Source organism: Corticium candelabrum, chromosome 17 (assembly GCF_963422355.1).
Source record: "Corticium candelabrum chromosome 17, ooCorCand1.1, whole genome shotgun sequence".
Classification (NCBI taxonomy): domain Eukaryota; kingdom Metazoa; phylum Porifera; class Homoscleromorpha; order Homosclerophorida; family Plakinidae; genus Corticium; species Corticium candelabrum.
Genome location: NC_085101.1, coordinates 705,116 through 725,013, shown reverse-complemented (window position 1 = coordinate 725,013; position 19,898 = coordinate 705,116). Strand labels below are relative to the sequence as shown.

The window sequence follows — 19,898 nt, the reverse complement described above, 5'->3', positions numbered from 1 at the left end:
GGGTTGATTCCATGATGAGCAGACTTCCTACACGAGCACACGTGCATGCACGTCGCTGATGACAGGTGGTTGTGAGCATGCGTGTGGGCATGTCACATGTGCTAATATTGGAGACTGTTACTTTTATTTTTTGGATGAGGTCACGTGCCATTGTTGGAGAAGTAACTGTATTGGCGACAAGTTATATTAGAGGAAATACCGTACTGAAAAATTTCACTTGTTTGACATTTTATTGGGGCGAGCCTTGGCGAGACCCTTTCTATGTGTACTGTACTGTGTTGAGATGTGTTTTTGGTACGACCAGTGGAAAGACATTGATTTTGAGCCAATTACAGACATTGTGGTTTGTGATGTTACAATGCAGGTGTAAGTGTAATAATAGTCACTTATCCCACACCCTGGTTATGGGACAGTTCAAGCTTGCCATGTGGGTGATGATATGACAGATGATATGACAGATAATGCACCCTGCTTATATAAATTTACAATCAATCATGAAAGTACAATTTTATCTCTAGATCAATAAGACATTTAGCTCATTTACATTCAGTATACCTACTGTTCATTTACATCTACATTCAGTATACCTAATGTGGCCATATAATATGAACAATGGTTGAGTTAGTAACAGCTTCAGTTATCCAACATATTTTGTTATCCAACATATTCAGGTATCCAACAGGGTCTCGTCCCAAGGGGGTCGGATAAGTGACACGCAACTGTATACATACCTATACATATCTATCTATACTGCACACACATATATAAAGACAAGATTCCATTTATTTGTTTGCCTACTGCTTCCTCATGCTTGCCTCATTGTCACTGAATTCTCCAGATATGCTTACCAATGAAAAGGAACATAACATGTCAGTTTCAATAGGTGGGTTCGCTTTCGGTGGTGACTCTCAGTGATAATGTTATCTATTCTGTCTGACATTGATCTGTTGTAAAGGAGAATTATGTGGGGCTAATGACATTGGATTTCTATAATTTTTTGCCAAGTGGCTAATGTTCTGTTCTAGCTGATTTGGTCAACATGATGTTTCCAAGGCTTTGTACATGGCACTGTTACTAGCTGATAAAACACTCTTAAGTTACAGTATATATCGTTATCATAAGCAAGCATATGCGAAAGTTTAGTTGACTCAGCTTACAAGTCTGGATACTGAGCATCCAACCTGCTGCAAAAGAAACCTTGTGTTTGCCTGTCTTCTGTAACTTAGCAGGCTCATTCAAGTTTGCAGTCGACGAATCTGTACATTGCAATACATCAAAACAGTTTCCTATAGAATCGAGAAGAGTTATGTGTCCCTTTTCAAGAAAATAGCACTGCACTGCATCGAACTTTTGCTTTTTAGTGACAACCTTTTGGTTTGGGTTAATATGTATTTTGCCACTGTACCATATGTCTTTTGGAATTCCAGTCTAATGGCTGCCAATGACTCTGTTGCCTAATTTAGCCATATGGTCAACAGTTGGACACCCATCTGTGTGTCGCCATGAATTAAGACATAAACGTTTCGGAAATCAGCAAAAGAGCTGGAATGTTAAGGTTGTTGTGTTGTGTATTGTAGATTGCTGGTTGGAGCTCCTAAGTCTGTATCAAATAGCAATGCTACTGGGGGTACAGTGTACAGTTGTAACGTTCTGGGCAGTTCCACCATATGTGATGACTTCTATGAGAAGTTTTATGCAGGACCATTGAATGTGTTAGGTAAGTTTACTGTATTCTTGGTCTTAAGTTAGCTCGTATAGTAACAGCCTTGTTAGTACTAAAGTTGCAAATTGATGTGTGTTTGGTTTGAGCATTGAGCTACTGAATGAGTTGATTGGTTTTACCAGACTGCAAGCAAAGGTGACAGTTTTGTCATTGTATTGTTTTGTGCTGTGCACCCAGGGGCGCAGCGTGACCTCTATAAATGGGGGCTAGACTTCACGACGCTATGGGACACGCCCACTTCTTATTGGCTTTAATTAAACATTATTTTGTTTAATTAAACAAAAAATTGCCACCACACATGGGGCAGGGTCCTGCATTTTATTGAACACAATACAACAACTTTATTGACATAGCTTGAACTTCTACAGTACTGGCAACACACTGCTAAAACCGTAACTGAAAAAAGAACTACTGTATTTCGTCGATTAAATGCCTCTTTCAAATAAACACCGTCCTTGAAAAGATGCTGTCCTCGAATAGATGCCGCATTTAATCTATTATTCATATTTTAAGGGAAAAATCGTACGACTTCTTCAGAGGCTTGCGTGAGGCAAACGTTTCTTTACTACACAATTCGGATTCTGTTTCACCACACGACGTCCCAAATTGTGAAATGCATACCAGTAGGTAAGGTAAGTGTTGTTCTCTTGAAATGTGTCAAACCTACAACGTGACACTCCCAAAGTATGGATAGAAAGCTTTTAACAAATAAACGCCGCCTTTGTTTAAATGCCGCATTTGGAGTGCTAGCTAAGAATACACACCGCTGCCTTTAATCGAAGAAATACGGTATGCCAAGTAGAAAAAACAACTATGTCTGGTTATAAACAAAGTGAGTGAGCTCGAGATGAGCCTCACTCTGCACAATGTTCATCATGTTCAATTTAGCAGACAATGTGGTTTCGATCTTATTTCTCGAACACACAGAATTACTGATCTTAATGGAATTTGGACTTCTTAAATGTGCATTTGTTCACTTTGTTCGTGAATAAGCAAGCTGTGTTGCTTCCCGTGCCCTTCACTTTAGAGCAGAAGATAATTTTAGTCTACACCATTTACAGGTCAAAATTATCACTTCTCACATCAAATTCCATTCTGTCAAATCGAAGTAGTTTGTAGTCAAATCAAATAATACATAAGACGTTAAATTAATTTGCAGTATGCCAGATCAAGTTTGTAATCTGTGAATCAAATTGGCAATGTATCAAATCGAATTTGTCATATGTCAAAATTATATTTGTAACTTTTCAAACCAACTTGCTTTATTGTGAGAAGCTACACTTGTCATTTGTACGTCTAGACATGCTTGTATTATAGAACTGTAACGGTTCTCGTTTCAAAACTAGTGATGATGATGTTACTGATTCTAAGACTTTGTCAAGAATCATACGAAGAAGCACTGCAGTGCAAATCCTCAGCATGCCATAGCTATGCAGCATGAATGTAGTTAGTCAGAGCCAATTAGAAGAGTGTAGAGGACACTGGACACATTTACGGACCCAGACATACTTAAAAATATGTTGCCTTTTCGACACTGTCCTTTCGTATTGTCCGAGGTCTTGAATGGACATTTTAAATTTGGCGGAGATCCAATGCCAGTTCCAGAGAAATTCTCACACAAGTGGAGGCGGGTTTGATCGGCAAGAAATTATGTCATCCCGAGAGAACTCCGAAAGACGACAACAGCCTCACTGTCGAGCTCCTTCGTTTCGTCATGCTTGAGCAAAATTCGGCGGTGCTGTGACTCGCCATGTTGGAGAAACGCTTTTACTTTAGTCACGTGTTATGCAGTAGGAGTCGTCTAGTCGTCAAGTCATCACGTGACTCGGCTGCATTGCTATACCAAGCGTTTTACGCTTTGGTAATAAAATCAAACAACAATGATTGCTCTTGGAGGAGCACGTGAAGAAGAGCTTGTGTTTCAGTATTCTGTAACAATTATCTCCCCTCCCCCTCCAATTACAACATGATTGACACTGACTGGTCCTTCAAATGGCTGTTGTCCAACATGCTGAAGGCAGAATCAGAAGGTTTTATGATAGTCTTACAAGACCAAGTCACAGCCACGAGATCTCACACTGCGTTGTTTGGTGGAAGTCAAATCTTACCATATGTAGAAATTGCAGCTTTTTCCTGGAACTGTTCTTCATGCAAGAGTCTTGCTTCGAACTAGTATATGCGTCAACACAATAATGATCTGAGAAAGTCTTGTTCTATCATCTTTGGAACCAGTTCAAACTACATTCAGAACATAAACCATGGTATAACTCAAACGCCATTCGACCAGTTTCAGAAAACGATTTGTGTAAATTTTATGGGATCCCTGTTCAGATTGTGAATATGATTAAGGCTAACAAGTCAGACATTGTGCTCTTTCACAAAGCAAAGGGAAATATCTATTTCATTGAGTTCAGTGTTTTCCTGTCGATTCTAACTTGACACAGAAATGCAACGAATGTATCGTGGTGGAATGTCAAGCTGTGTCCCCCGATGTATTGGTGCACGTGGAGCCGTCAGGAAAGATACCATAATTCATCAAATCTTTCCCAGAATGTGACGCTGATGCAGAAATGCTAACACAACTGATACAGAAAGCTGCTATCTTAGGAAATCTCCATCTTGCCCGACTGTTTCTGAACTGTTAATAGGTAGATGACATTACCCTACAGTAGTCTAAGGTTGACTTTTACTGCCCAGCTGCTTTTTTGGGTAGTTGCGATGACAGTTGAAATAGTAATGTATAATGCTTTCAACTTAGAGCTCTGTTTAGAGATGGCTGAGGGGTGATTTTGTTTCTGTAACTGCCCAGCTATGTGTTTGGATTTGCTTTTGTGTGATATAGTAATAAAAGGAGTAGGGCAACTGGTTGAAAAATCTCTCATTGTGTGTCTTGTTTGAAGTTGGCTTCAAACCCCACTGTCCTAGACGAATCCACTATCTTGCAGAAGTTAGTGCGACATCTAGACAGGGAAGTATTGCATTGTTTCTACAAAACAAACATTTGTCTTTTTATTGATATCAGCCGGTCCTGTCAATGGCAACATCGCCAGAAAACAGGCTGAGAAGTTAGTGAAGTATAGCTATTTGCAATGGAGGTAAGCCATATGGAGCAGTGTCAGACGCTGGTTGTTTCAGTGGTGTTGGGACCGTCAGGCACAGTGCACGGAGCTATTTCACTGTGGCTCAACATCATTCCAGATCATCACAACTTGCAGCACTTACAGAAACAGTGCTTCTTGGATCCTATCGGATTCTGCATAAAGTCACGTCTTCTGTCTAGACAGCCATGATGGTCTAAGCACCTCTGAGGCAGGGTTTCTTGTTGTGTGTACAAGAGATCTTACGAACCAGATTGGTTGAGCATAACATAATTAGTCTCACGTGGATCGTTCATGTCATGTAAACTAAATCTAGCTAGTAATATTTTAGTGTTGTGACACCATAATCTTGTGGACAGTTAAGAAGAGACTGAGTACTTTGGTGATTTTTAGGTCGTACTTCATATATAAGAGAAAGCAATCAGCTATTTGGTCAGACATTGCTTGCATCTAAGGGAAGAGTTGTGGTAATAAACTTACTATTTGACTGCAGCCGTTATCGTTGAATTGTGTTTTGTGTTGTTTTGCAGGCATGTGCTCCTCGACTTAAACTTGATAATGAAGTGACATCAGATAACCGAACAATTCAAAGTTACTACCCAGGTGGTGTTTGTGTTCTGTACAATGAGAACATTGAGGAAGGAACTGATTTTATTCCAGTTTCACCTTTGGGTATGAAGAATTGCTCATGTAATTTTGTTCATAATTCTATTTTATCTTGCAGGAACTGGTGCATTGACACAGTTTAATAAAGAGCATTTTGTTGTGGCTGAAATGGGATTCAGTGCTGCTATAGAGGTTAAGTTTTCTAGCTCATTTGGTCAGTTTATTAATTAAGAGACCGTCTGTATTTATCGACATCTTACAAAAAGCGAAAACTTTGTTTTTACCCAGACCCCCTACCTGTCACCTTATAGTATGTAAGGAAGGTAACTAGGACGATGAACGACGGTTGTTGCTGAGACTTTGCGGACATGTACTTATCCCCGATAAGTCTCTGGGTCAGTTCTGTCCTCTGTGTCATTGGCTCCAGATCCCTCATTGTCACTTTGTTCAGCTTTTGATAGTTGATGCATATTTTATTGCTCCCATCTTTTTTTCTCATTATTACGACAGGGAATGCGTAGTGATGCCAATCTATGAATTACTTCCATCTCTATCATGCTTGCTATGTCCCTCCGTAGGGTCTCTCTAACCGCAAAAGGAATAGCGTACAGCGGACATTGAATTGGTCTCCCATCCGTCAGCGTGATGTTATGTTGTGCCAATTCTGTTGTCCCCGGCAAGTCGGTGACATGCCACTCGTTTAAACAGCACTTGTATTAGTGGCATTTTCCCCAAAGGCACCTCACTCACCTTTCCCCTTGGCACGGTCCTCTGACAGGTGTCACAAGATTGACAAAACCAAGATACATCCGCTTGAATCCCTGGTCAGTAGAAGTCGTTCCGAATTGTGCTAGTAGTCTTCTTCACTCCCAGATGACCTCCCATCAACGAGTCGTGTGTAATTTGCATTACTTGTCGGCACAGAGTCTTCGGAATTATGACCTGTCTGATTGGCCTCCCTGGCTGACCTTGACGTGCTTGTAAATTTTACACAATATGTCATTGTTCTCTTTAAATGAAACCTCTTGATCACCCTTAACCTTGACGCTGTCCCTCTGCCTATACTTCTGTACTGAAGGATCATCACGCTGCAGCCTCGCAATCGTGTCTCTGTTGACGCATTTCCACGTGTCCATTGTCGGGACTCTCAAAGACACTAACGTGTCACCTCTTTGTGTTTGTGACCTAGTGGTAAGGGCGCTAGCTCTATTCCATGTAGGGTCAAGATCGTCTGCTTTTGTAGCTCCACAAATGTTTTCGATAGTAACGTCGTACAGAGCACCTGGTGAACATAATGCCACTACGCTACCGTGAAATAGGGCGTATCGAGGTCTACCCTCACTATCGGTACCTTCTTGAGACTGTTGTCTACCATCTACAGGTCTCCATGCTTGTTAGATATTTACTTTGGTTGTCAAACGTCTGCTGTACAATTACGCTGCTACATCCCGTGTCTCTAAGGACATACACGCTCACACGACCCTTTTGCCTCTCACTGCTGGCATGTTTTTCATGGCAGTCGTGGGCTTCCTGCAGTGTTCATGCTCACAACAGAGACCTCTTCAATGTCTGCAACCCTTGACATGCTTCTGCCTAAGCACAGCTTGGATCTCGCCGACGCAGTGTCATCCGCTTGCCATCTGTTTCCCACGCTGTTCTCGTTTTGCCGCTCCTTGATCGACACACTGTTGGGCAGGTCACTCTTGTACCTCTGAAGTGCCGCACTGACCTTTGCAGAAGATTTTTCGTCAGTGGAATATGAATTACTCCAACAATTCTTGGACTTGTGGCCTATCTCATTACAGTGGAAACATCTCTTCCAGCCTCATAGCTTACACTCGAATGCCTTATGCCCATGCTTTCTGCAAATAAACATTGCACTCCCGAGCTGTCACGCCCTGTTTCTTGTTTTGATGCCGACATCACGCCCCTTTCACTCTCAGTCAACTGTACGTTAGCCTTGACCTGCGAAGTTTTATGGAATGGCATTTAGTGTACGATTAGGAACTTTTCCGCTACTCTGGCCATTTGTGGAGGTCCACTAACGTCCTCTCGCACAAGTGTGGTGCCAATTCCCTGGGACACAAGTTCAGGAATTGCTCCTTTATGAGCAAGTTTCCTATGGCTTTCGCTGTGCAAGGGTCATTCACTTCCTCGAATTTTACCGAAAGATAAACTGTTATGGGCTTTCTCCAGGTTTGGGTCTACTCCTGTGGAATTTTAGTTTGTACTCGTCCTCGGTCAGATCGTATTGTTCATTAGAACTTCCTTAAGTTGTGCGTAATCATTTGCCACCTTATCTGATTGTCTCGAATACACCCCGAGTGCCGTACCCATCAGTAACGCTCTTAAAGCGGGCGCCCACTGATCAGCTTTCCATTTGTTTGTGGTGGCAAACCACTCGAACCTCTGCAAGTAGCTATAGAGCTCATCCTTTCCGTTTTGGAACAGGAGGAGTTTCGGCAACTTTGCCATGCTACTTAAATTGGGCTTCACACGTGCACTGTCGACGCCAACTTTTCGGTCTCTAATCTCTTCAACTCTATTTCGTGTCTTTTCTGTAAATCGCGCTCCGCCTCTAACACGCGGCGTTTCTCCGCTTTATCTACTCTTTCTAACTTTAGCTGTTTCAGCTCTTGCCCTCTTTCTCTCTAGTCACGCTCGATTGCTTGTGCTGCTCACGGACAAATTCTTGTAACTCATTTTCCTCTAAGCTCATCTTGGTCCCTGACTCAATTAATCGATCCATATTCTTCGCTTTAGTCGCGCTGCTTCCATACACCCCAGTTATACCTTCCCGCCTTAGCTCCCAGAATGTCACATTATAGTACGTAAACAATGTAACTAGGATGATGAACGGCGGTCGTTGCTGAGACTTTGCGGACATGGACGTTAGTTACGAGTGTATAGTTAGGGTTAAGTGCTTCATTACAGAATATCAATATGTACACCACTAGTTACACGATCCTCACTAGAGTTCTCACGACTTTCTGCGTCTTCTGCGTCTCCTCCGTCTCTGCGCTCCTTTGACACCAGCATCGCCTCTTGACTCTCTCCTGACTTGATTCTCCTGAGTTGAATCTCCGTCGTTCAGCTCTCTCCCAATTTGTCAAGTGCCTAGGTCTCCAGTCATAACGCCTGTCTTTCAGTCAATCCATCTGTCATGTGGCTCTGTCATTCAATTACCCAATCACAGCTCCTCACTAGCCCCTCCCATTCAAGTGATTTGTGACACTACCCCACCCCAAAAACAAAACAGTTGATGATCGTACTTTTCAATTTGTGTGATTTCATCTATTTAGAATTTTACGTACGATATGTATTTAGATACAATGTTCGTCCCTAATTAGGACAATGCGTCTGTAGTCTGGAGGTTCACTATCTGCCACATTGCTTCCACCATCTTCTCATAGTCATTCACGGGTCTTGTGTATATGGCAGAGCGAGAGACAGTGCCTTCTGTGCTGAGAAGAGACAGTTACCGCTTTACCGCCATCTTGCAAATTAGACCCGTACACGTCAAAGTCCTGTCTGTGGTCAATTATCAAAGCGTTTCTCTAACCAATCGTTGTATACTGTATTCAGGAGTACTTGCAAAGCATCTATCAAAGTTGTTCATTTTCACTTCCAGTTTAAAGAATGAAATGGCCATTTACCCCACCCCCAAACAAGTTTTCATTTTTTGTAAAATGTCTTTAAATAATGGTCAACTGAAATTCACAGTTGTTTCTTTTGGATAACCAGAATGGAGAAAACCTGCTGATTGGTTGTCCACTTTGCTATAAGGATATGGGTAAGTTGGTTAATTTTATGGTTTTGCATTCTATCTTGTACTACTTGTTAGTTTGGTGCAACGATGTAATACTCATATCAGCTAAACTAATAAACTACTCTTCATTCACTTTGACCTTTTTACACTGGAAGTACTAATGAGACTGCGGTTTCACCACATGTTTCATTTAAAAAGTAACCCTCTTGGATCTTTAGTAACGACCTTTGTCTACTCTAACAGATCTTACACGCAGGTATGCCCCAGTATGCATTCTAACCTTTTGAAAGTAACAGTGTCCAAAGATCTCAATATTTGACCACAGCTTACGTCATTCTAGATCGATTGCATATAAACAATTTTTTTCTACTTTTTAGTATACTAGTAGGTATTACAATGTCTCATAAAGGAATCCATCTATAATCTGCAGCAAATTGTATTATTGAAAGAGTTTGCCAGTTTTTTGAGCAAGAATGTCAAGCTAAACATTGATTGAGCCTAAACAGAGTAACAGAGAGATTAACAGCAGCTACTAAACTACCAGGCCAACAGTCACCAAGATCCACAAGGAATTCCTTGCCAAGGAGAGTTTTAGAGTCCGTAGGTCCAGAAAAGAAAGATACAGAAAGTCTTGTATAGCAATCAATGTAGATGAACGTCGATTGAGCAGTCATTAGAAGAACAGTTCATGAGATGTATTAACAAAGAGAATATCCCACTCTTGTCAAACTCTTTGCACAAGTTCATGGAAAAGAAATTTTTGCTGGTACGAATGAAGAAGCACTAGAAGTGCAAACCCTCGGCCAGTATGCTCCTTGAAGGTAATTAGTAGCGCTATGACAGCATGGTTTAAACAATACCAACTAACCGCCACACACAGCGAAAGTTTAGAGCACATACGAAACCAGCTTTCAATTAGATAGGAATAAAAGAAGCAGCACAAGAGTCTAGAGCAGATAGGAAAACCAGCTTTCGGCTAGATAGGTATGCAAAAGGAGCAGCACTGATTTTTAGTGAACAAAACACGATTTCATGCACCTACAATATTTTGGACTTTAAGGAGATGACACTATTGATGGAATAAGGATAATGTTACAACTTTTGCTCATCGGTTCTTTGTGCAGCTGATTGTTTGTGCAGCTTTTGAGGTCGTAACTATGGGCAGTTTTAGGCGTGGCATAGGTACCAGAGCCAAAACAAAATTAGATGTGGGAACATTACAAATGCAGCTAGATTAGGCGTTGTTTCTAAATGCATGTTACAAATGTAGTTGTTTTCAAGTGCCAAATGTTACAAGTCGGAGAGCCTCGATGCTAGGCTGGCTGGCAATCTTCACCTTATGTGAGGAAGTAACAGGCGTGATCATTGTTCTGTTTGTGGGTGGGAAACATATGTTACAAATGTAAAGCAAACCAAGCAGATCACCACTGATTTTGCAGCTCACAAGAATGTAAAAAGTCTCGCTCTTTGTGCAGCTTTTCTAACGTGTTGTTTGTGCTGCTTCTCTAGCTAGACTGGCTGTTGCCTAGTAGCAGCTACAAAACAAAGAGAGGTGGAGCCTCATGATGTCATCACGTCCATCTATTGGTTGGTAGTGACACCACTTCTTGTCTATTGGTCGGAATAGCTTCATTTGCATCTGTGCTAATCGACTATATATACGGTCGCTCGGTCGGTCGCACGGTCGCTCGGTCGCTCGGTCATCGAACGATTATTATACCTTCAGCTCGGAAATCCGGGCCTTGTGTAACAATGTTTTTTTTTCTACTACGAAGTATGGGATTTAAGTACTGTCAGAGAGATGACAAAATGTTCTTCTACGAACGAAGAGATATTATAGAGCAATGCCATTTCTATCTCAGGAAGATGAGAGAATACAGGAAAGTCTAAGAGAATAGACCAGTAATTTACCTTGACGAAACATTTGCAAATTCAAATATAGCACCATAGAGGCTGTGAGTTGATGATCAAGGAAGAAGGTTGGAAGAGCCCTTCTGGAAAAGGCCAACGTATTATGTGTGTTGTTATGCGCCTCCATAATGGGCAAGTGGGGTCTTTACCCTCATCTGGGCGCCCACCAACCCGGCAGGTGAGCCCAGCAGGGTACATGTTTCTGTGTAGTCCACACGGCGATCAATGACTAGCCAATTTGATATAGATTGCAGGCATTATGGTGACCGCAAACTCGATAAAGCACGCCTAGTGGATATAAATGACCACCAGGAAAGCACTGAACATCATCGTCAACAGACCGTTCGCCAGACCACAGAAACTTCCCAACGACTGAAACGAGTCATAGTCTCATGGATAGAGCTAGAGAAACATGAGAAAGAAAGACACAAGTTTCATAATTTACTGTCGTCACCGGGGTTTGAACCCTCAAACCAGGGAGTGGTAGCCATTGTTGCTAACCACTAAGTCACGGCAATGACCTAAATGTGTCACTATGCCCCTCCATAATGGACAAGTGGGGTCTTTACCCCCATCTGGGCGTCTACCAACCGGGCAGGTGAGCCCAGCGGGGTACATGTTTTTGTGTAGTCCACACGGCGATCAATGACTAGCCAATTCGATATAGATTGCAGGCATTATGGTGACTGCGAGCATCAGGACAGCACGCCTAGTGGATATCGATGACCACTAGGAAAGCACTGAACGTCATCGTCAACGGACTATTCGCCAGACCACAGAACTTCCCAATGACTGAAACGAGTCATAGTCTCATGGATAAAGCTAGAGAAACATGAGAGAGAAAGACAGACAAGTTTCATAATTTACTGTCGTCACTGGGGTTTGAACCCCCAAACTATGGAGTGGTAGCCATTGTCGCTAACCACTAAGCCACGGCATATTATTATTATGTGTGTCGCTATGCCCCTCCATAATGGGCAAGTGGGGTCTTTACCCCCATCTGGGCGCCCACCAACCCAGTGGGTGAGCCCAGCGGGGTACATGTTTCCGTGTAGTCCATACGGCGATCAATGACTAGCCAATTCGATATAGATTGCAGGCATTACGGTGACCGCGAACTCGTGGACAGCACGCCTAGTGGATATCAACGACCACCAGGAAAGCACTGAACGTCATCGTCAACGGACCGTTCGCCAGACCACAGAAACTCCCCAACGACTGAAACGAGTCATAGTCTCATGGATAAAGCTAGAGAAACATGAGAAAGAAAGACAGACAAGTTTCACAATTTACTGTCGTCACTGGGGTTTGAACCCCCAAACCATGGAGTGGTAGCCATTGTCGCTAACCACTAAGCCACGGTGGTGACTATTATTATTATTATTATTATTATTATTATTATTATTATTATTATTATTATTATGTGTTGCTATGCCCCTCCATAATGGGCAGGTGGGGTCTTTACCCCCATCTGGGCGTCCACCAACCCGGCAGGTGAGCCCAGCGGGGTACATGTTTCCGTGTAGTCCACACGGCGATCAATGACTAGCCAATTCGATATAGATTGCAGGGATTACGGTGACCGCGAACATCGGTACAGCACGCCTAGTGGATATAAATGACCACCAGGAAAGCACTGCACGTCATCGTCAATGGATTGTTCGCTTGACCACAGAAACTCCCCAACGACTGAAACGAGTCATAGTCTCATGGATAAAGCTAGAAAAACATGAGAGAGAAAGACAGACAAGTTTCATAATTTACCGTCGTCACTGGGGTTTGAACCTCCAAACTATGGAGTGGTAGCCATTGTTGCTAACCACTAAGCCACGGCTATTATGTCGTGCTTAACCAGATCAGTCTAGTTTGTAAAGTCTATTACAAGTACCGGAAGCAAACCTTGCTTCAGAAGTACTTAGACCATCACGGCTGTCTAGAAAGAAGACATGACTTTATGAAGGATCCAAGTAGATCCCAGAAGCACTGTTTTTTTTTGTAAGTGCTGCAGGTTGTGATGACCTGGAATAATGTCCAGCCATTGTGCAATACCTGCGTGCACTGTGCCCAAAGGTCCCAAGACCGCCGGAACCACCAGTGTTCGACAATGCCACATGCGACTTATCTCCTCGCAAGTCGCTGTACTTCGCCAACTTCTCAACATGTTTCTTGCCAATGTTGCCATCAACCGGACAGCTGATATCAATAAGAAGACAAGTGTTTGTCTTCCTATTTTTGAGACAGATGTCTGGACGATTGGCTTTGATCTTCCTGGCAGTGGAGATGGTGGTATCCCACATCATAGTAATGTCATTCGTCTCCACAGGCCTATCGGGATGATGCCGGTACCATCTGCTCTCCACTGGAACCCCAAAATGGCGACAAACATCCCAGTGAATGATGATGGAGGCCACCTGATTGTGTCGATCAGTGTAGTCCGTCGGTGCCAAAGCACTACAGCCTGCCACAATGCGGTCGACGGTTTCCAGGCCTACACTGCACATTCGGCAAGTAGGACTGACATCACGATGTAGAATCTTGCACTCATAGTACCGAGTCCGAAGAGGTTGGTCTTGAGCAGCAAGAACCAGTCCCTCAGTTGCAGCAGGAAGATTCGCTGCCTTTAGCCATCCGTAGGTCTCTTTCATGTCCACAGGCGGTTGCTCAGTGAGACGGTGATACTGCCCGTGCATAGGCTTCCTGCTCCAGGACTGCACACGAAGAGAACTTCAACACGTACGGTCATGTCTCGCATCTGTTTCAGGCGCTTGTTCGAAGCCACATTCAACCGATATGGATGCATTCCTGTGTAAGTTCTGCGACTTGTTGTCCGAAGCAAGACTCTTCCACAGCTGTACAGTAAACCGACAAGCCATGCGCTTGATCGAGTGTGAAGATTTTTCAGAGTCACACTCCCGTATCATCTGCATGAAAGGATCAGAACTGTCAGCAAGGTAACAGTTCAGCCTCACAATACAAGATTGATATGTTGACTCAATCTGTTATAACCCCTTACCCCTATCACTTCAAGGAGTGTACGGTCGGTCAACGTCTGCAGCAGGATGGTGGACACCATGCATAGATAGGAGCTTTCTGGTCTGTCGATCGAGCTGCTGCAGGTTCGTGCATCCCCAATGAATGACGCCAAAACCGTAAGTGAGAACCGGTAGTGCAAACCCATTGATGGCTAGAATCTTGTTTCGACCATACAACTCAGTCTGGAGAACCATCTTCACTCTGCGCAAGTACTCACGACGGAGTCTCTCTCGCCTCATGCTGTGCTGAATACCGTTACTCTCATCTACACCCAAGTACTTGTAGACTTGACCCGGTTCCAGACAGTTGATGGTTTCGGTTTTTCCTACCGTCACTCCAGAGTTGTGTCCAGATAGCCTGCCGTTGATAAAGTGTGCAACAGCACATTTGTCCAGACCAAACTTCATCTGGATGTCATCAGAGAAGGTACGAACGTGTGCAACAATCCATCCAACTGATCAGAGTTTCTGCCATACAGCTTCAGATCATCCATGTAAAGTAGATGACTGATAAGCTGACGTTTGGCAGTCTCACCATGGCCAGTGGTCATCCGGTAGCCGTAACCGGTTCTGTTCAGCTCCTTGCTCAGAGGATTGAGTGCCATACAGAAGAGAAGTGGAGAAAGTGAGACACCTTGGAAAATACCCCTCCTGATCTGCATAAGCCTTATTTTGATCGTACTATTCCTGCAAGATAGCACCATCGATGTGGTAGTCCACCCAAGCCATGCTCAAGCTTTTGTGCCTGGTTTTACAGTCTTCGGTAAGCAGCTTGTTGATCAACAGCTGATCCTTTGCACCAAAAGATCCCTGCCGACAACCCTTTCGCTCCGGAGCCATGAGGTTTCTCTGATCCAAATGCCCTGCAATCTTCTGCCTGATGACTGAGGTGAGGGTGTTATAGAAGACAGACAGGCACGTGATAGGCCGGTAATTTTTGGCCTGGTCAGTCTTGTCATTCTTAGGAATCAGAGTGGTTATTCCTTGAGACAACCAGTCGAGTACAGAGTCTGGATTCTGAACCAGCAGGTTGTAGTTACGAGTCAGATCAGTGTGAAGACACGTGATACGCTTGATCCAGAAACCATAAACCTTGTCTGGACCAGGAGACTTCCAGTTCCGCATCCTTTTGAGACACGATGTGATCTCATTGTCTGAGATAGGTAACCATTGCTGCTCATCTTTCCGCTGCGTCTCGCCATCGGTTTGACGTCTCAGCCAGAAGGCAGACTCATTGTGATAAACCTCAGATTCTAGGATACCACCCCAATACTGCTCGATCTTAGACTCGGATGGCGGAGAAGTGACCTGGATAGTCTGCTTACCCAGCTCTCCGTAAAACTGTCCAGCATCTCGTTGAAACAAACCATTCAGGCGAAGTCTCTTACGATTCTTCTCCAGCCTCCTGGTTCGCTTGACCTTGGACTTAAGTTCCATTTTCAATCGATTAATGGAGACCTCACAACTCTCCGAACAGGAAATGCCCAACCGATGCCGAAGAAGTTGGAGTTCATGTAACATACGAATGCTCGATGAACCCTTTCTAACCTCCAGCAACAGTGAGATCGCACGTCGAAGTGTGAGAATCTCCATATTCAGCGTTCGTCTCCATGTCAGTGTTTGAGAATTGGTGACTTTGTCGTCTTTAAGCCCCGTCTTTTGGACACTAGCGAAGCAGCAGAGTATACCAGGTAACTGATTTCATTCATATCTGGTTCATCCTTTAACGAACTGATGATCGTGTTAAGGTCACCAATAAACTTCAGGGTTCCACTGTTCACAAAGATCCTTGGAAGGCATTGTCTCTCACAGATAGGAATTTGCCTGACTTTCTGCAACTTCTCAAGAAACTCTCGACGAAGTGCAGGGTCCACAGCAGCATCAGTATCAAGCGAAAGACCATCCTCCGTTTGGCAGCAGTCTGGACTGAGTTGAGATGTAGGAGTTTCCATCCTTTCTAGCCGAGAAGCTATACTAGGATGTGTAGTCATCAGATCAGAGCTCACAGAGTCACAAGGGATGGTGATTCCCTGACAGCACTGAACTGAATCCAAAGTGTCATCTAAGGATAGGATATCAGCACCACCTCTTGCAGATGAGCAGTCCTTAGAGAGAACAGTGACTGACTGAACAAGGGAGCCATCTTCTAAGTGATTAGCAAACTCATGATTCTCTTGCATCATTGACACGATAGGTTTCCCACCACGTGCAGCAGGCACCATCCTGACTGAAGCCATGCAAGGTGACACATTGTCAAGCAAAGGCATGACAACTAAACTATCAGCTGATAGAGCAGAAACCACATCCAACGCCGACATCTGCACACCAGGACAAACATCAGTCGTGACAGATAACAAATCTGAGACGGGCTTTCCATCCTGTGCGGCCTCGCGTTTAATCTCCTCCAACTCTGATTCAGTCAGGCTTCCAGAAGTTAGGAGATATTGCTTCTGGTCTGCCAAACGATGCTCAGAGACGTCAGTCAGAGAAGGATTTTGTTTACACCACAGCTGATGCATGGGTTTTCTGAAAGCAGAGAACTTGCATGACAACAGCACGTGGTAATAACAAAACATCACTTCCCTATTTATTTGTCGCGTCCATTTCTGTCGTCTTGTTGCATTGTCGTTTCTGTTAGCCGAAACACAAGATTTGCTAGGAACGGCGGGCATCACAGTAGTCTTGTCAGCGGGATTTGAAGCCAAATTCAAATCAGACACCGCATGAGAGATGGTTCGACCAGTCTCCCTACACCCAGAACTATTCATGGTCTTCCGAACAGCTCCAGTGATTCCAGATGCCGACTTTTCAAGCCCTGTCCTGGTTTCCCGACAAGGAACGCGCTCCTCAGCTAGCTCTGAGACGAGCGATACAGCTAGACGTCCATCTTCCATCAATATTATTATTATTATTTGTTGTGCTCAACCAGATCAGTCTGGTTTGTAAAGTCTATTTTAAGTACTGGAAGCAAACCCTGCTTAAAAAGTACTTAGACCATCACGGCTGTCTAGAAAGAAGACATGACTTTACGAAGGATCTGAGTAGATCCCAGAAGCACTGTTTTCTGTAAGTGCTGCAGGTTGTGATGACCTGGAATAATGTCCAGCCACCGTGCAATACCTGCGTGCACTGTGCCCAAAGCTTCCAAGACCACCGGAATCACTAGTGTTCGACAATGCCACATGCGGCTTATCTCCACTCGCAAGTCGCTGTACTTCGCCAACTTCTCAGCATGTTTCTTGCCAATGTTGCCATCAGCAGGACAGTTGATATCAATAAGAAGACAAGTGTTTGTCTTCCTATTTCTGAGACAGATGTCTGGACGATTGGCTTTGATCTTCCTGGCAGTGGAGATGGCTGTATCCCACATCATAGTAATGTCATTCGTCTCCACAAGCCTATCAGGATGATGCCAGTACCATCTGCTCTCCACTGGAACACCAAATGGCGACAAACATCCCAGTGAATGATGATGGAGGCCACCTGATTGTGTCGATCAGTGTAGTCCGTTGGTGCCAAAGCACTACAGCCTGCCACAATGCGGTCGACGGTTTCCAGGCCTACACTGCACATTCTGCAAGTAGGACTGACATCACGATGTAGAATCTTGCGCTCATAGTACCGAGTCCGTAGAGGTTGGTCTTGAGCAGCAAGAACCAGTCCCTCAGTTGCAGCAGGAAGATTCTCTTTCATGTCCACAGGCGGTTGCTCAGTGAGACGGTGATACTGCCCGTGCATAGGCTTCCTGCTCCAGGACTGCACGCGAAGAGAACTTCAACACGTACGGTCATGTCTCACATCTGTTTCAGGCGCTTGCTCAAAGCCACCTTCAACCGATATGGATGCATTCCTGTGTAAGTTCTGCGACTTGTTGTCCGAAGCAAGACTCCTTCACAGCTGTACAGTAAACTGACAAGCCATGTGCTTGATCGAGTGTGAAGATTTTTCAGAGTCACACTCCCGTATCATCTGCATGAAAGGATCAGAACTGTCAGCAAGGTAACAGTTCAGCCTCACAATACAAGATTGATATGTTGACTCAATCTGTTGTAACCCCCTACCCTCATCACTTCAAGGAGTGTACGGTCGGTCAACATCTGCAGCAGGATGGTGGACACCGCGCACAGAGAGGAGCTTTCTGGTCTGTTGATCAAGCTGTCGCAGGTTCGTGCATCCCCAATGAATGACGCCAAAACCGTAAGTGAGAACCGGTAGTGCAAACCCATTGATGGCTAGAATCTTGTTTCGACCATACAACTCAGTTTGGAGAACCATCTTCACTCTGCGCAAGTACTCACGACGGAGTCTCTCTCGCATCATGCTGTGCTGAATACCGTTACTCTCATCTACACCCAAGTACTTGTAGACTTGACCCGGTTCCAGACAGTTGATGGTTTCGGTTTTTCCTACCGTCACTCCAGAGTTGTGTCCAGATAGCCTGCCGTTGACAAAGTGTGCAACAGCACATTTGTCCAGACCAAACTTCATCTGGATGTCATCAGAGAAGGTACGAACGTGTGCAACAACCCATCCAACTGATCAGAGTTTCTGCCATACAGCTTCAGATCATCCATGTAAAGTAGATGACTGATAAGCTGACGTTTGGCAGTCTCACCATGGCCAGTGGTCATCCGGTAGTCGTAATCGGTTCTGTTCAGCTCCTTGCTCAGAGGATTGAGTGCCATACAGAAGAGAAGTGGAGAAAGTGAGTCACCTTGGAAAATACCCCTCCTGATCTGCATAAGCCTTGTCTTGATTGTACTATTCCTGCAAGAAAGCACCATCGATGTCCTCCAACTCTTCATCACACGTGACAAGAACCCGCAGAAGACTGGACTGATCTTATGCAGCTGAAGGCATTGGAGCAACCAACTGTGTGGCACGCTGTCATAGGCTTTCTGGTAGTCCACCCAAGCCATGCTCAAGCTCTGTGTCTGGTCCTACAGTCTTCGGTAAGCAGCTTGTTGATCAACAGCTGATCTTTTGCACCAAAAGATCCCTGTCGACAACCCATCTGCTCCAGAGCCATGAGGTTTCTCTGATCCAAATGCCCTGCAATCTTCTGCCTGATGACTGAGGTGAGGGTCTTATAGAAGACAGACAGACACGTGATAGGCCGGTAATTTTTGGCCTGGTCAGTCTTGTCATTCTTAGGAATCAGAGTGGTTATTCCTTGAGACAACCAGTCGGGTTCAGAGTCTGGATTCTGAACTAGCAGGTTGTAGTTACGAGTCAGATCAGTGTGAAGACACGTGATACGCTTGACCCAGAAACCATAAACCTTGTCTGGACCAGGAGACTTCTCCATCCTTTTGAGACACGATTATTATTATTATTATTATTATTATTAACATGCTAGCTGGGACAACGGGTGGATACCAAATGCTAAACTTGTAGTTTGATTAAAGACCAAAAGTACAGACTATCACGATGAAATGAACGGACAGCATTTCTTGGAGTGGTTTCTTAAGCAGCTGTTGACCAACATTTCTCCTAATTCTGTCATTGTTCTCGACAACGCTTCGTACCATAATATTGTTGTGGAGAAAGTACCAATGAAATCTAGTGCGCAAAATACAATGCAGAAATGGGTGACTATGAAGAAAATCTCATTCAATCATAGAGACTTGAAGGAAGACCTATTTGCCAAGATTAAGCTTGCTGCTCCCAACAGAAAGCTCTACCAATCGAATGAGGCTGTCATGTTGTGCTTTGATCACCTGTTGCGCATTGTGAGTTGAATCCATGGAGCTTGTTGG

General features: G+C 44.1%; 2 protein-coding genes across 2 annotated transcripts; one reads left to right on the top strand and one right to left on the bottom strand.

Annotated features, from left to right (window-relative positions):
* Positions 1-283: 283 nt before the first annotated feature.
* On the top strand, positions 284-9,289 carry LOC134193491 (integrin alpha-8-like). Its single transcript, XM_062662318.1, has 7 exons — positions 284-366; positions 1,578-1,717; positions 5,215-5,288; positions 5,352-5,493; positions 5,546-5,619; positions 9,172-9,228; positions 9,272-9,289. The coding sequence occupies exons 1-7, from the start codon at positions 284-286 to the stop codon at positions 9,287-9,289; spliced, it is 588 nt and encodes a 195-aa protein (XP_062518302.1).
* Positions 9,290-18,768: 9,479 nt separating this feature from the next.
* On the bottom strand, positions 18,769-19,456 carry LOC134193550 (uncharacterized). The gene has a single exon (XM_062662376.1). It carries the CDS (start codon positions 19,445-19,447, stop codon positions 19,061-19,063), a length of 387 nt encoding a protein of 128 aa, XP_062518360.1. The 5' UTR covers positions 19,448-19,456; the 3' UTR covers positions 18,769-19,060.
* Positions 19,457-19,898: the final 442 nt, after the last annotated feature.